This window comes from Muntiacus reevesi, chromosome 3 (genome assembly GCF_963930625.1).
Source record: "Muntiacus reevesi chromosome 3, mMunRee1.1, whole genome shotgun sequence".
NCBI lineage: Eukaryota > Metazoa > Chordata > Mammalia > Artiodactyla > Cervidae > Muntiacus > Muntiacus reevesi.
The window spans coordinates 247,530,890-247,545,305 of NC_089251.1; the positions used below are offsets into that span (position 1 = coordinate 247,530,890).

Here is a 14,416-nt window from a genome sequence, read left to right on the forward strand (position 1 = left end):
AGGACTGTGTCCCCTGTGAGAACAACAAATGAACTGAGCTCTGAAACTGCCCTCGCTCACTGCCTAAAGGTGGTTTCAAAGCCACAGCACAGGCGGGAGGAACCAAAGGAGCCTGGCAGTCATGCCAAGTTAAAGAGACCGAGATGAGGGTTTTGAGAAGGCCAAAGCAGCCAGGACTTATAGGACGTGGACTAGAAAGGAAGCGGCTGCACAGACAGAAGGCTCTGGGGATCAGCAGAAGGTATCTTCAAGAATAAGGCTGAGTAACACTGTACATGAGTAAGGTCAGTGTCCACAGGCCAGGGGAAAAAACACCCAAGAGCAGCACAGTGAACAATTCTCAGGTCCACACAGAGCTCAGAAAAGTTCACACCCCTACCAGCTGGAACAGACAGAGATATAATGTAAGGGAACTTGGGTAGAGTCCTCAAAGCCATATCTTAGTTTAAGAGCTAAAGTAGCACCAAAGCAAAAAAATATTATGAACCTATCTTAAGAAAATATAATAAAAAGTCTCAAAACAATCAAAAACTAAATGTGAGAACAAAGTCCAACACTCATTAAAGGAATACTATAACTTTCAGCACACAACATAAAATCCAGCATCTAGAATCCAATAAAAAGTAAGAGGAATGCAAAGAAGCAGGAAAATAAAATATCAAAATCAGGATAAAAGTCAACGAACATAAACAAACCCAGTAATGATACAGATGATGGTATTAGCAGATGAAGACCTTAAGATAAATGTTATAGATATTTTTAAATTTTTCTGAAGGATATAAAGGTAAATATGAAGACAATGAGGAATTAAATTAAAAACTACCCAGGCAGGACTATGGTATAAAAAATACAATATCTGAAAAAAATGAAATTGAAATGATACACACTGGATGTGACTAACTGCACAACACACACTGCAGAAAAGATCAGTGAACACGAAGACAGAGCAACAGAGACCATCAAATGAAGCAGAGGGGGAACTGGACAAAAAATAACCACAGCTTCAGGAGAGTACTGACTAGAGGACTAACTCACGTATGATAAGAATCACGGAGAAGAAAGGAAACAGGGAGAAGGGGAGAAAAAAGCATTTGAAGAAATAATGGCCAAATATTTTACAAATTTAATGAAAATCATAAACTCACAAACCTAAAAATCTCAACATATCCCAAACAAAAGAGGCATAAGAAAAACCATAACAATGCATATGAAAATCAAATTTCTGAAAACTAGTACAAAAAAGAAAATTTTAAAGAAAGCTATAGGGGGACAAAACACATTATGTTCAGAAAAATCATGATAATAAAGACAACAGACTTCTCATTAGAAAGCTGAAGAAAATGGAAGATATCTTCAATGTGCTGAAAGAAAAACTGATCCTAGAATTGCCAACAAAAATCTTTTCAAAATGAAGGCATAATAAGCACATGAAAAGATGCTCAACATTAACAGGAATCGGGGAAATGCAATTCAAAACCACAATGAGATACCACTTCATGCTTTGGCTATAATCAAAAAGATGGTAATAATCAATGATACCACAAATAACAAAAGTTGAAACTAAGATATGAAGAAAAAAGAACCTTGTACACTCTTGGTGGGGAGGTGTAATTACTGTGGAAACAGTACGGAGGTTCCTCAAAAACTGAAACTCGGGACTTTCCTGGTGGCCCGGTGGTTAAGAATTGCCTGTAAAGCAGGGGACATGGGTCTGATCCTTGGCTGGGGAACTATGATCCCACATGCCGCGAAGTAACGAAGTCCACGAGCTGCAACTACTGAGCCTGCGCGCTCAGAAGCCAGCACGCCACAGCCAGAGTCTATGCAGCACAGGGAGAGATCTCCAGCGACACAGCGAAAACCCCACCTGCCGCAACCAAGACCCGACACAGCCAAATAAATAAATAAGGTATTAAAAATATATATAACTACCATATGATCCAGCAATTCCACTCCTTGGGTACATAACCAAAGAAAATGAAAACACTAATCCAAAAAGATACATGCACCTCAATGTTCAAGGCACCATTATTTACAACAGCCCAGATATAGAAGCATACTGTGTCCACCAATAAAGGGATAAAGATGATGTCTCTCTCTCTCTCTCTCTCTCACACACACACACACACACACACACACACACACACAGAGGAATACTACTTAGCCATAAAAAGGAAAGGGAGGGAGGGAAGGGAGAGAGAGAGAAAGAGAAAGAAAGAAAGAAAATTTTTGCCATTTACAACAATACGGATGGCCCTGGAGAGTATTATGCTTAGTGAAATAAGTCAGGCAGAGAAAAGATAAATACTGTATGTTATCATTTATATATGGAGTCTAAAAAAACAACAAACCAATGAATGTAACAAAAAAAGAAACAAACTCACAGATGAAGATAATGAGGAATGCAAAAAATATGAAAACTACCAGACAGAACAATCGTATAAATATCTGAAGTAAAATGAAACTGAAATGAAGACAGTGGTTATCAGTGGGGATAGGGAAAGTGGGTAGCAGCAAGACAAGGTAGGCGAGTAAGGTATACACAGACGACTACGTACAAAATAAGCTATGAGGATATAGTATTCAGCACAAGGGATACAGCCAATATTTTATAATGACTATAAATGAAGTATAATCTACAAAAATTTTGAATCACTATGTTACACACCTCAAATTAAGATAATATTGTAAATCAACTATACCTTAATTTTAAAAATGCTTTATAAAGATAATAACAAGCATTGGTGAGAATATGAAGAAAGTAGACCCTACATACATTGCTGATAGGAATACAGAATTACATGCTCGCTTTGGAAAATAGTTTGGCAGCTCCTCAAATAGTTAAATACATAGTCACATACAACCTAGAAATTCCACTCTTAAGTATACACTCAAGAGCAATGAAAACATATGTCACACATAAATTTTTTATTCCAAAGCTGGAGCAGAGAAAGTACGAATAAGCCTAGAACACAATGTGGAGCCAGAAAGTAGAAAATACTAAAAAATAGAAGACACATCAAAAGGTATACTTGTGAACAGTAAGGCTCCCGATGGCCATATATGGGCAGTTTGAGCGACACAACATATAACAGTAACCCAGTACAACCAACAAAGTAGAAACTGATCCTGATACAAACAAATTATAAGTAATAGAAGAAGGGGAGGTTCTTCTTTACAACAGAATTCTATACAATAGAATTTCCATTGTTCCTTCTATAAGTATATAAATATAGAAGGAACAATAGAAATTTTTAAATCACCATTTGGTAAACACCACAATAACTATTTCAAACACGAATCATTAACACATGCCATAATTGGGAGGCAAAAGTATGAGGAACACAATATTTACGTAATTTCAAAGTATCTTCCTACAACATGTATTTATTAATTGTAATGGGAAATAGAGAAAACCTTTCAGTGAAGAAATCTGTCAGACATTTCCTTAGATAACTGATCAAAGTTAATTAACATCACTAGTATTAGGACGAACCAACACTGTATGCTTCCTAATGTAACGTACGTAGAAGCATATCTCACTTCTGCATCCACAAGTGTGAATTCTACCACAAGGAAATATTAGATAAACCTCAAGGTTTAAGGGCCTGAGGTAAATGGCCACCACTCCCCGAAAGTGTCAAGGACATAAAGAAACGAAGTGAGAAACTGCTTCAGATTAAAGGAAACTAAGGACATAGTAACGGTTAAATGCAACATGTGTGTAACCCTGGACTAGGTCCTGGACCAGACAATGAATATTAGTAAGAAAACTGGTAAATCAATGCTGATCTCCTAATTTTTATAACCATACAGTGTTAACAGTTGGGGGATGTAAACAGACCTTATATAGGAATTTTTTTTAAACTGGTTTTGTAAGCGTAAAATTTTTACATTGTGAAACTTCTTGAAAAAACAATTTTTATTTAACCTTAAGCAGTGTCACACAGACTGGGAAGAGGTACTTCTAATACATATCCAACAAGGAATCCATATCCAGAATAAACAACACCTAATCATTACTAAAAAAAAAAAAAAAGAAAAGAAAATCCTTCATAGAAGATGACCAATAAACATTTTAAAAGATGCTCAAAATCATTAGCTATCAGAGAGATGCAAAACAATTGGGAGATACTACACTGAAGTATGACCAAAATGAAAAAGAATTATAATACCAAGTGCCAGTAGGATGCAGAACAATTAGAAATTTTACAATACCAGCACTATAAATTAGAATAATAATAAATAATTTGGAAAACTATGTGGCAGTATCTACCTAAAGCAATTTAATTAGTAGGGGTGGGAAGTTTGGAGAAGAGCCTGGGTAAGTGGCTAAGTACATCCATTCTCCCAAGAGAAACGAGTTCTTAGATCTATCCACCAAAAGACACGTACATGAAAAGTCAAATCACCTCAATTCTTAACAGGCAAAAACTGAGAACAACCCAAGTGCCCATCACAGCAACATGGGTAAATATCTTGTACATTCTCTCAGGCATAACGTTGACTTATAAAAGGTGTAAGAGTGCATAATGTGTGATTCCATCTGTATCAGGCACACTAACCAAAGTGGTGATATAAGCTGGAATGTGGTTACCCTAGGAAAGGCAGTACTGACTGAGAAGAGGTACAAGCAAGTCTTCCGTGGCACTGGATTTGTTCTAGATCTTGATGTGGGTACTGGTTACATGGGTGAATTAAAATGTAAAAATCTGATATGTACATCTGAAGTTTTCACATTTTATTGTATATGTTCTACCTTAACGTAAAAAAAAAAAAACAAACAAAAAAATCACTTAGGCAAAACGAAAGATTCACTATGCTCTGACATTCACTAATGCTCTGACAAAAAGCCCACTTAAGAAGCCTCTGGAATAATTCAAGTAAGAAATGAGTGGCAATGAAGATGTGAAAAAAACAGATCAGAGAGAGACTTGGGTACCAGGTTTGATACCCTACAGAAAAATACAGCTGAGGAGAAAGGATGCAAAGATAAATCTCTCAAGTAACTGGGCGGAAAGCAGTTATTACCACGCAAGACAAGGAATATAACAGCAAGACTATAGAAAAGAGAAGCCAACAGATGATTAATATCAGGAGAGGATGAGACTAACCAGGAAGAAAGGGTAAGAGAGAAGACAGCCAAGGACAGAAATCTACTATTAAGAGAGCAAACAGAGGAAGTATAGCAACCACAAAAGACTGCAGAAGGGTAAGAAAGGTCGAGAGTTACAAATAGGGCCAAACAGGGCAGAGAAGCTAAAGACAAGACATGAGCACCAGCTTTCAGATCACTACTGCATTAAAAGGCCTTAAATGATCTAAAAAAAAAGTTAAAGTACACAATTTGTGATTTCCCTGTACCTTCATTTCCAAATGAGTTTCAAACTAGTTCATGCAAGCAATCTACAAAAACAATTAAGTCATAAGTGGAAGATGCTGTTAAAGAATTTATAACTATAAAAGAAAAATATAATCTATTCCAAGGATAGAATACACATAATTGGTTACTTCTTATATATAATGTATATATAATAAAACACTACTCTGTATGAAGTTAGTGGCTTTTCTGTATATGAAATTTTTAATAATCAAATACTGGAAAAAAATCTGGCCAGCATGAGAAATAAATATATGCATAAAGAGAGAGTTATAAATTGAACAATGAGAGAATAATCTTCCGCCAGTGAGCTTCTTGAAGCAATCAAGAACAGAGCCTCAGGCTTCCCTTGTGGTCCTGTGGTTAAGAATCTGCGTTGCAATGCTGGGGACACTGGTTCAATCCCTGGTCTGAGAAGATCCCACATGCCTTGGGGAAACTAATAAGCCGGCGTGCCACAACGACTGAACCCGCTCGCTGCAACTACTGAAGGCCACATGCCTTGGAGCCCATGCTCGCAACAAGAGAAACCACTGCAAAGAGAAGCCCCCACACTGCAGCTAGAGTAGCCCCGGCTGGCCACCACTAGGGAAAGCCCATGCACAGCAACCAAGACCCAGAGCAGCCAATAAATAAACAAGAAACAAAATACATTTTTTTAAAAAAGGAATGGAGCTTCTTCAGTAAGAAACAGCAGCTAAGAATCAGCCAGAAAGACCTCCCCAGGAAACAAACGGGTGTCATACAAAACTATACTGGAGGAATAACAGAATGCAGCAGATTAAAGATGGCCACACATTCTTTGCCCCGCCTCCCACCAAGAAACTGGTCTGTTTCCCTTCCCTCCTTGTCTCTGGGCTGGTGTCATGACTTCTTTTAACTAGAAGAAATAGGTGGAAGCATGTGGTACCACCATCACATCTTCTCCCTCTTGGGAGCTAGCCACCATGCTATAAAAAAGTTTCGAGATAACCTGGAGAGACAGAAGCCAAGAAAAGGAAGGCAGAAATGACCCAGACTTCCAGCCAATCCTGATAAGGCCCCAGTCCTGACTGGCCACCAGCTGAACGCAGGCATATATAGGATCTGAAGTGAGACCAGTAGCAAACTCTCCCAACTAAGCTACAGAACCAGGAGAAATAATAAATAGTTATTGTCTTAAACCACAAGCTTTTGGAATGGTTTTTACATAAAACTAGATAACGAAAGCACTGAACATAATTATCCTGCAACTTTTTTTAAAGCATTTCCTACAGTGTTTTTCTCAATAACAGTGCATAGCTTTGAAAGACTCTGTGGCTGGTCTCTGGCGAACTGGAAGAGAGCAAGTCGTAGGAACAACCAAAGGACATTCCCAGAAGTATCAACTAAGCAAGACAAATAGTGCCCTAAGGCAGCTGTGAGTGCCGGAACAGAGTGCACCTTGGTCCCCCAGTTTTCATTCTCTCCTCCTTTCACAGTAACAGATTTTTTAACTGGTCATCTGTCCATCAAAATAAAGACTACATTTCCTAGCGTTCCCTGAAAAATTCTTATGACTAAATCTGGACAAAGGAGAGTACGGTGTGGCAGCTTACAGGAAAAAAAAATCCCTAACAGACTGCAGGGCAAGTCGTTTGGCCCTTTGAGCCTCTGGATAACCAGCTGTCTGGAATTCACAGCACTTCGGAGGATGAGACTGAAAGGCCACTCCCTGAGGACTGCCAAGGAGCAAAGTGCAAGGAGCTGGGGTTTTTAAGACTTCATAAAGCGAAGTCAGTATACCAACCCATGACTGCTAAATTTACTTTTACATAAAAAAGAAATTTCTGTTTAGGCCGTAGTTTTGGGGGGGTTTTCTGACACCTGCAACTGAAACCAACCACATCTCATGTAGTGACAGCATCAAGAAGAGCTGTCCTATGACAGAATATCAAATTGTAGTTTCTCAAGCAAAGACAATATAATGGAGCAAGGATAGTCTTTTCAACAAATGGTGCTGGAACAATTGGACATCCATATGCCAAAAAAAAGAATCTAGATACAGACATTACAACCACCATTCACAAAAATTAACTCAAATGGATCACAGATCTAAATGTAAGTGCAAAACTAAAAACCTCCTAGAAGTGAAGTCACTCAGTCGCTTCCGATTCTTTGCGACCCCATGAACTGTACAGTCCATGGAATTCTCCAGGCCAGAATACTGGAGTGGGTAGCCTTTCCCTTCTCCAGGGGATCTTCCCAACCCAGGGATCGAACCCAAGTCTCCCGCATTGCAGGAGGATTCTTTACCGGCTGAGCCACAAGGGAAGCCCTAAACTCCTAGAAGATAGGGGAAAACTCAGATGACTTAGGGTATGGGAATGACTTTTCAGTACAATACCAAAGGCATGATCCATGAAAGAAATAGTTAGGTTTGCAACCCCATGGACTATAGCTCGCCAGGTTCCTTTATCAATGGGATTTCCCGGGCAAGAATGTTGGAGTGGGTTGCCATTTCCTTCTCCAAGGGATCATCCCAACCCAGGGATTGAACACGTGCCTCCTTTACTGACAGGCAGATTCTTTACCATTGCACGATCTGGGAAGCCCAATAAAAAGGTAACTTCATTAAAATGAAAAACTTCTGCTCTGCAAACACAGCATCAAGAGAATGAGAAGACAAGCCACAAAATGGAAGAAAATATTTGCAAAACACACGTTTGATAAAGCACAGTTATCCAAAATATACAAAGAACTCTTAAAACTCAGCTATAAGAAAACAAACTAATTAAAAAATGGGCCAAAGACCTTGACACACATCTCACCATAGAAGACATTCAGATGGCAAATAAGTATAAGAAAAGATACTTCACAGTGTCATCAAGGAAACACAAATTAAAATAATGGAATACCACTAAACCTATTAGAATGGCCAAAATCCAGAACACTGACAGCACCAAATGATGCAAGGATATGGAGAAAAAGGAACTCTCACTGATTGCTGGTGAAAATATAAAATGACACAGCCACTTCAGAAGCTTCTTATAAAACTAGAAACATACTCCTGCTATACAATCCAGCAATCATATTCCTTGGTATTTATCCAAATGAGCTGGAAATTAATGTCTACACAAAAACCTACAGATGAATGTTTATAACAAGTAGTTTTATTCATAACTGCCAAAATTTGGAAGCAACCAAAATGTCCTTAAGTCAGTGAATGGATTAAAAAAACTATGGTACATACAGACAATGAAATACTATTCAGCACTAAAAAGAAATGAGTTGTTTAAGTCAGGAAAAGACAGAGAAGAAACAAATGCATATTGCTAAGTGAGAGAAGCCAATCTGAAAAGGCTACATACTGCACGATTCCAATTTCATTCTAAAAAGACCAAAGTATGGAAACAGTGAAAAGATTAGTGGTTGAGAAGGGTTCATAAATAGGCAGAGCACAGAGGATGTTTGGGGCAGTGAAACAACTCTGTGTGATACTATAATGGTGGACAAAGGTCTTTATACATTTGTCTAAATCCATAGAAGGTAAAATAAGAAGAGCGTACCCTACAGTAAATTATGGACATTGGGTGATGTGTCAATGAGGTTCATCAATGGTAACAAATGTACCACTCTGGTGTGGGATGTTGATAAGAGGGGAAGGACATGCACGTATATGGGCAGGAGGTATAAGGGAAATCTCTGTGCCCTTCCCTCAAAGCTGCTGTGAACCTATAAACAAAATAAACCAACAAGCAAAAAACCTTAAAAAAAAAAAAAGTATCAGTGGTGTCCCCCAACATCCTCCAAGCCTTACACCTACAACAATATACTTGCCCAAGAAGAGCTAATTTATAAAGGGTCATTCAGGTAAGAAAAAGCAGAACAAACCTGAAAATTAAATCTCCAAATTTTCGTTTTAGCATTCTTTTACTTCACTTCATTAAAAGTGGCCATCAAAACATGTCCCCTTATCACTAAACCTACACATGGCATCAAGGGCAGAAAAACCACTCCATTCACAAGTAATTACTGAGTGCCTACTAAGTTCCTGGGCTTCCCTAGTAGCTCAGTTAGTAAAGAATCTGCCTGCAATGCAGGAGACCCAGATTCAATCCCTGAGTTGGGAAGATCCTCTGGAGAAGGAAATGGCAATCCATTCCAGACTCTTGCCTGGAGAACTCCATGGACAGAGGAGCCTGGCAGGCTACAGTCCATGGGACCGCAGAGAGTAGGACACAACTTCGTTTTTCACTCTCACTAAGTTCCTAACACCAGTCTAAGTGCTAGAAATAATAACAATGAACAAGAACAAGGCTATCCTTGCCTTCATGGAATTTCAATGAACAAGAACAAGGCTATCCTTGCCTTCATGGAATTTAAAGTATAATGGGAAGAAGGCAGGGACATCAAACATGAATTAAATTAGATAATACATATAATGTGCCCAATGATAGGTATATAGCAAGTAAGTGTTCAAATAGGTATCAGCTATTGTTAGCTATAAATACTACCTCTATATTTTTAGGTAATCAGCCTTATGGCTACTAAAAAGCAAACCTTTTTATTCATCCAGTTCTCTAAAAACCAGATGGTTTCTGTACCGTGCTTAGGCGCTCAGTCGTGTCCAACTCTTTGCGACCCCATGGACTGTAGCCCACCAGGTTCCTTTGTCCATGGGAATTCTCCAGGCAAGAATACTGGAGTGGGTGGCCATGCCCTCCTCCATCGGTTTCTGTACTACAGGTTCTTGTTTTTTTACTGTCCCCTCTCCCCAATCCATTTCTTGTGAGCCTATCTAGAGGAAGACATGTTCAGTCATATTTCCCTACACAGAAACCTGCATTCCTCTGGAGCGGTAGCAGGTGATGAGAAACACCCAGAGGTCCATACCTCTGGTCCACACCCAGAGGTTCATATGGCTGGGCTCCAAGTGGACCCAGCTCTGCCAGGCTATCCAAGTTCCTGTCCTTACTGAGGCCTGGCCATTCATCTTGCTCTTCAAAGCTTTTCTTCCAGTGTCTTTTTCTAGCTTAAAACAACCAGAATTTGTGCTGCTTATGAAGAACCCTAACTGATAGTTAGGCAATGTAAGATCATTCTATAAAAAGGCGTGTCCATAGCCAATACACAATGCCAAAACTCATCAAACTGTGCATTATTAAAATGAGTGAATTTACTGTTTATGAAATATACATCAACAAAACTGGAGGAGTCTTTAATTTAAAAGCATAAATAACACATTTAATAAAATACTTTAGGTTATTTTCATATACATTGACATTATGCTCTATTCTAAAAAACTCACATAGGAAATACTTTATAAGATGGATCATTTTAGGACTTTCCTGGCAGTCCAGTTGGTTAAGACTCTATGGGCTTCCACTTCACGGGTTATGGGTTCAATCCCTAGTCACCAAGCTAAGATTCCACATGCCATGCAATGTAGCCAAAAATAAAATAAAAGGAAAAAGTTTAAGATAGCCCATTTAAAGTCTTTCCACTAAAATCAAGCTGCACTGACTGCAATGATTCTAGGATAAGAGAAGCATGCTAATATCTAAAAACTGTCTTGCTTACTAATGTAATAAAGCTCACAACATACATAATGATCATATCTTGCTTTCAAGTTTATTGATAGCACCCTTACAGTACTTTGCTTAATTATTTGTTTTGCTTATATTCCCACTCTCTATTTAGTCTTACTTTGCAAGCAGCCTATATCACAGCAGGAAATCCCCTCAAAATGCAAACCTCTCCAGCTCTAGTTGAAATTAGGACAGCCACACTTGTCATGTTTTACATTACAAGAATTTCAGAACTGCCTTACTTGGTCACACCATGCTACATTCACTAGGCAATCTCTATGACAGGGGCCCCAAGGAACACAAGAAAGAACACGGTTGTCCCACCTACCAATCTTAAGCCTAACTCACATTCCAAAACATCTGTCACCTTAACAAATCCTTATTAGATCTGATACTCCTTAGTACACCTTAATCATTTCTGAGACATTTTTGTATTTTAAGGTTAGTAAAAGGTATTAAAATAGAAGGGCAAATAATGAAAAAATAGACTTTGAACATCCAAGTTGCATGTGCATAGATTTATACAAAAATCCCCATAAATATTTCCTAATTACTGTCTCACTCACAATAAATGATTCACTTTAAACATTACAAAACTCAAAATTTTATTCCCACAACTTTCAGATTTAATGACGTAACAGATTTAACAGATACCCTTTTACCGTACAATTTCCAATATTAAGTTCAAATTCATCACCTTCTTTTCAAGTAAAAATTCAGTCATCTTATCCTTGATCTCCCCAAGAATCTAATCAAATTTATAATGCAGGTTTTAAAACTATTTCCTAAAGTATTCTATTGTATGGCCTCTGGTAACCAGCCTAGGTATCCTATATAGCCAAACAGCAAGAAAATCTAATTTAAACTACTCTAATTCCACATAAATTCAGTACTGTGTCTCCCAACAGTGTCTGAGGCAAACTAGTGCTGTTCTGGCTCAACTAGATGTTTCAACTCCCACAGATCCTTCCTCTGAGTTCAGCAAAACAAAGAATGTAAGTTAACTCAAGTTTCAATACAGAATCTGTGTAAAAAACCAAAAATAAGATACATCTAAATGAAAACCTTGTTTTGCAACATAGTAATATTCCAGTTTCCTGGCCTCTTCATTTTAAACTTCAATTACCTCCAGAGTTCCCCTTTGTACCACAGGACCAAAATATTTACAAAAGGAAAATGTGAAAAGGCCAATATTCACCTACCCAACATTTGGTAATCCAACAATACCAATTTTCAAGGAGGTTCCAAATCTTCCAATGATTGGGGGTGGTTTAATTCCATCACCTCCCTTTTTGGGGGGCATCTGAAATGTCAAAACAAACATACACATGAACAAAACATTTTACTATCCCCATTGATCAAAAACACATTTCATCACACAAAATATATTACTGAATAATAAAGAATAAAATGTACTATATATATTAATTCAAATCTGACACACTTTATTTTTCAACAACAATATAAACAGAAAACTGGTTAACAGATTTGATTAAGATAGTTGTCAAAGCAGTCACCCCGAGAAGTATTGGAAAAACTGATCTAAAAATATGTGGCACCAGGGCTTCCCTGGTGGCTTGGTGGTAAAGAATCCGCCTGCCAATGCAGAAGACACAGGTTCGATCCCTGATCTGGGAAGATCCCACATGGTGAGGCCCAACTAAGTCTGTGAGCTACAAATATTGAGCCTGAGCTGTAGAGCCCAGGAATTGCAACTACTGAGCCCACGTGTCCCAACTACTGCCTAGAGGCCCTGCTCTGCAAGGAGAGAAGCCACCGCAATGAGAAGCAAGTGCTCCACAGCTAGAGAAAATCCAGAGCAGGAAGGAAGGCCCAGCACAAGCAAAACTAAATTTAAAATATGTAAGTAAAATAAAAATATGTGGAACCAAAAATCAAAAATAAAACTTAAGCTGCCAATCTTCCATCCAGACTGTTCACAAAACACTTTCTTAACCCGACGTGTGGTTACATGAATGAAAGCATTTGGAAGCAGGAGCACATATAACAGTCTCAAAGAAAATCCATTCTAGAACCACTAGCAACCGAGTCACCTTCCACCAAACCATTCCCCCTTAATCTGGAACCTACTCTTTCCCATTTTGCACAGAAACACCACGTTTCACATGAAAGAACACACGCCAACATCAAGGTCTTTCCAACGAGTTTCTTCCACCTTTGGTACTGTAGATAACGACTCCCCAGACCTCGTCCGGAGGTCTACGTCCGGAAGCTACGGACGGAATCTACCCTTTGATTATTTCTAGTCCTAAACAGATCTACTAACCCTTTTTGTTTAAAGGTCGAAACTTTCTGGGTCCCTGACAATCTGGCTCCAAGCTTCTCCGCACGGAACTGACCCCACTTCAGTACTGCAAACTGAACTTAAGAGGACTGCTAACCTCACGTTTTACAAGCTGGGAACTAAAACTGTCCCTATCTTCTGGCTCCAGCTGAACCTCCGGGGGCCACGCTGAGGCCACGCTCATAAGTGATAGTCCAGCCTCTGATCCTTGACCCCGGAGACCAAGGAATCTCCCTTCCAGGATCTTAACTCCCACCACTTGCCAGCCAAACTCCAGGTCTCCGAAGCACAGTTACATGAGAGGAGACTCCAGTCCCCTGGCCTCCTACCGAGGGGTGGCCGGCCGCCCAGCCAAAGCGGAGCCCTTCGAAAAACCTTCCCGCTCTGGACGGGGCCACTGGCCATCCCCGCCTCGGAAGGAGGCTTTCCCCAGAACGTGCCGGGTGAGGCGTGGGCCGCTCTCGCGAGGCGCGGCCTAGTCCAACAACGCCTCATTCATCCACACGCTCCACGCCACCGGCTGCCCTCGCCCCGTGCCGGCCACCCAGCCCTGGCCCGACGCCGGCCTCCGAGCAGCGGGTCGGAGGGGCGAAGACGCGGCGGGGGGCGCGCCCGCAGGCTCCCTGAGGGCCTCACCGTGCTCGCGGCGCGCGATGACACGGGGTCCCAGCGGCAGCGGGAGATGGGTCCTGCCGGCAACGGGAGGCGGGGAGGAAGGAGGAGAGAGAGCAGGCCCGGCCCCTCCGCCGAGCGGCACGCACGTCGGCGGCGGCGGCGGCGGCGGAACGGGAGGGCCGGGCGCCGGGCTGCACCTGCGCGCAGGCCGCGGCCCCGCCCCGCCCCGCCCCGCGCGCCCGCCCGCCCGCTCGCCAGCCAGGCCAGTTGGTCTGGCCGCCTGGAGGCGGGAGAGAGTGGGAGGAGCCGCGCGGCACTGGGCGGGCGGGAGCTAGAGATCCAGCCTTGCCTGCCTGACCCCGCGGTACCCCGGAGAGGCGTCTTCCGCCCTCCCTACACGTGGGCGCCTCGGCCTGGGATCTCCGCTTCCTTCCCCGCGCGTGCCATGCGTTGCCAGTACGCGCACATTTCACCCTCGGGACCTCGAACCACCTTCGCCTGACCGCCTGCTGGCAGAAGGGTCGACTCGGGTCTAGTGATTAGCCGCGCCAGCCCTGCTTGGCTGCC

General features: G+C 41.0%; 1 protein-coding gene across 1 annotated transcript in view; it reads right to left on the reverse strand.

Annotated features, from left to right (window-relative positions):
• The window catches only part of OLA1 (Obg like ATPase 1), a 161,801-nt gene extending 147,790 nt beyond the window's left edge, over positions 1-14,011 (reverse strand). The window contains exons 1-2 of the mRNA XM_065931779.1: positions 13,871-14,011; positions 12,132-12,232 (exon numbers count right to left, since the gene is read on the reverse strand). Of these exons, the coding sequence (XP_065787851.1) occupies positions 12,132-12,232 (101 nt within the window). The 5' untranslated portion in view covers positions 13,871-14,011. The remainder of the gene's footprint in view (positions 1-12,131; positions 12,233-13,870) is intronic.
• Positions 14,012-14,416: the final 405 nt, after the last annotated feature.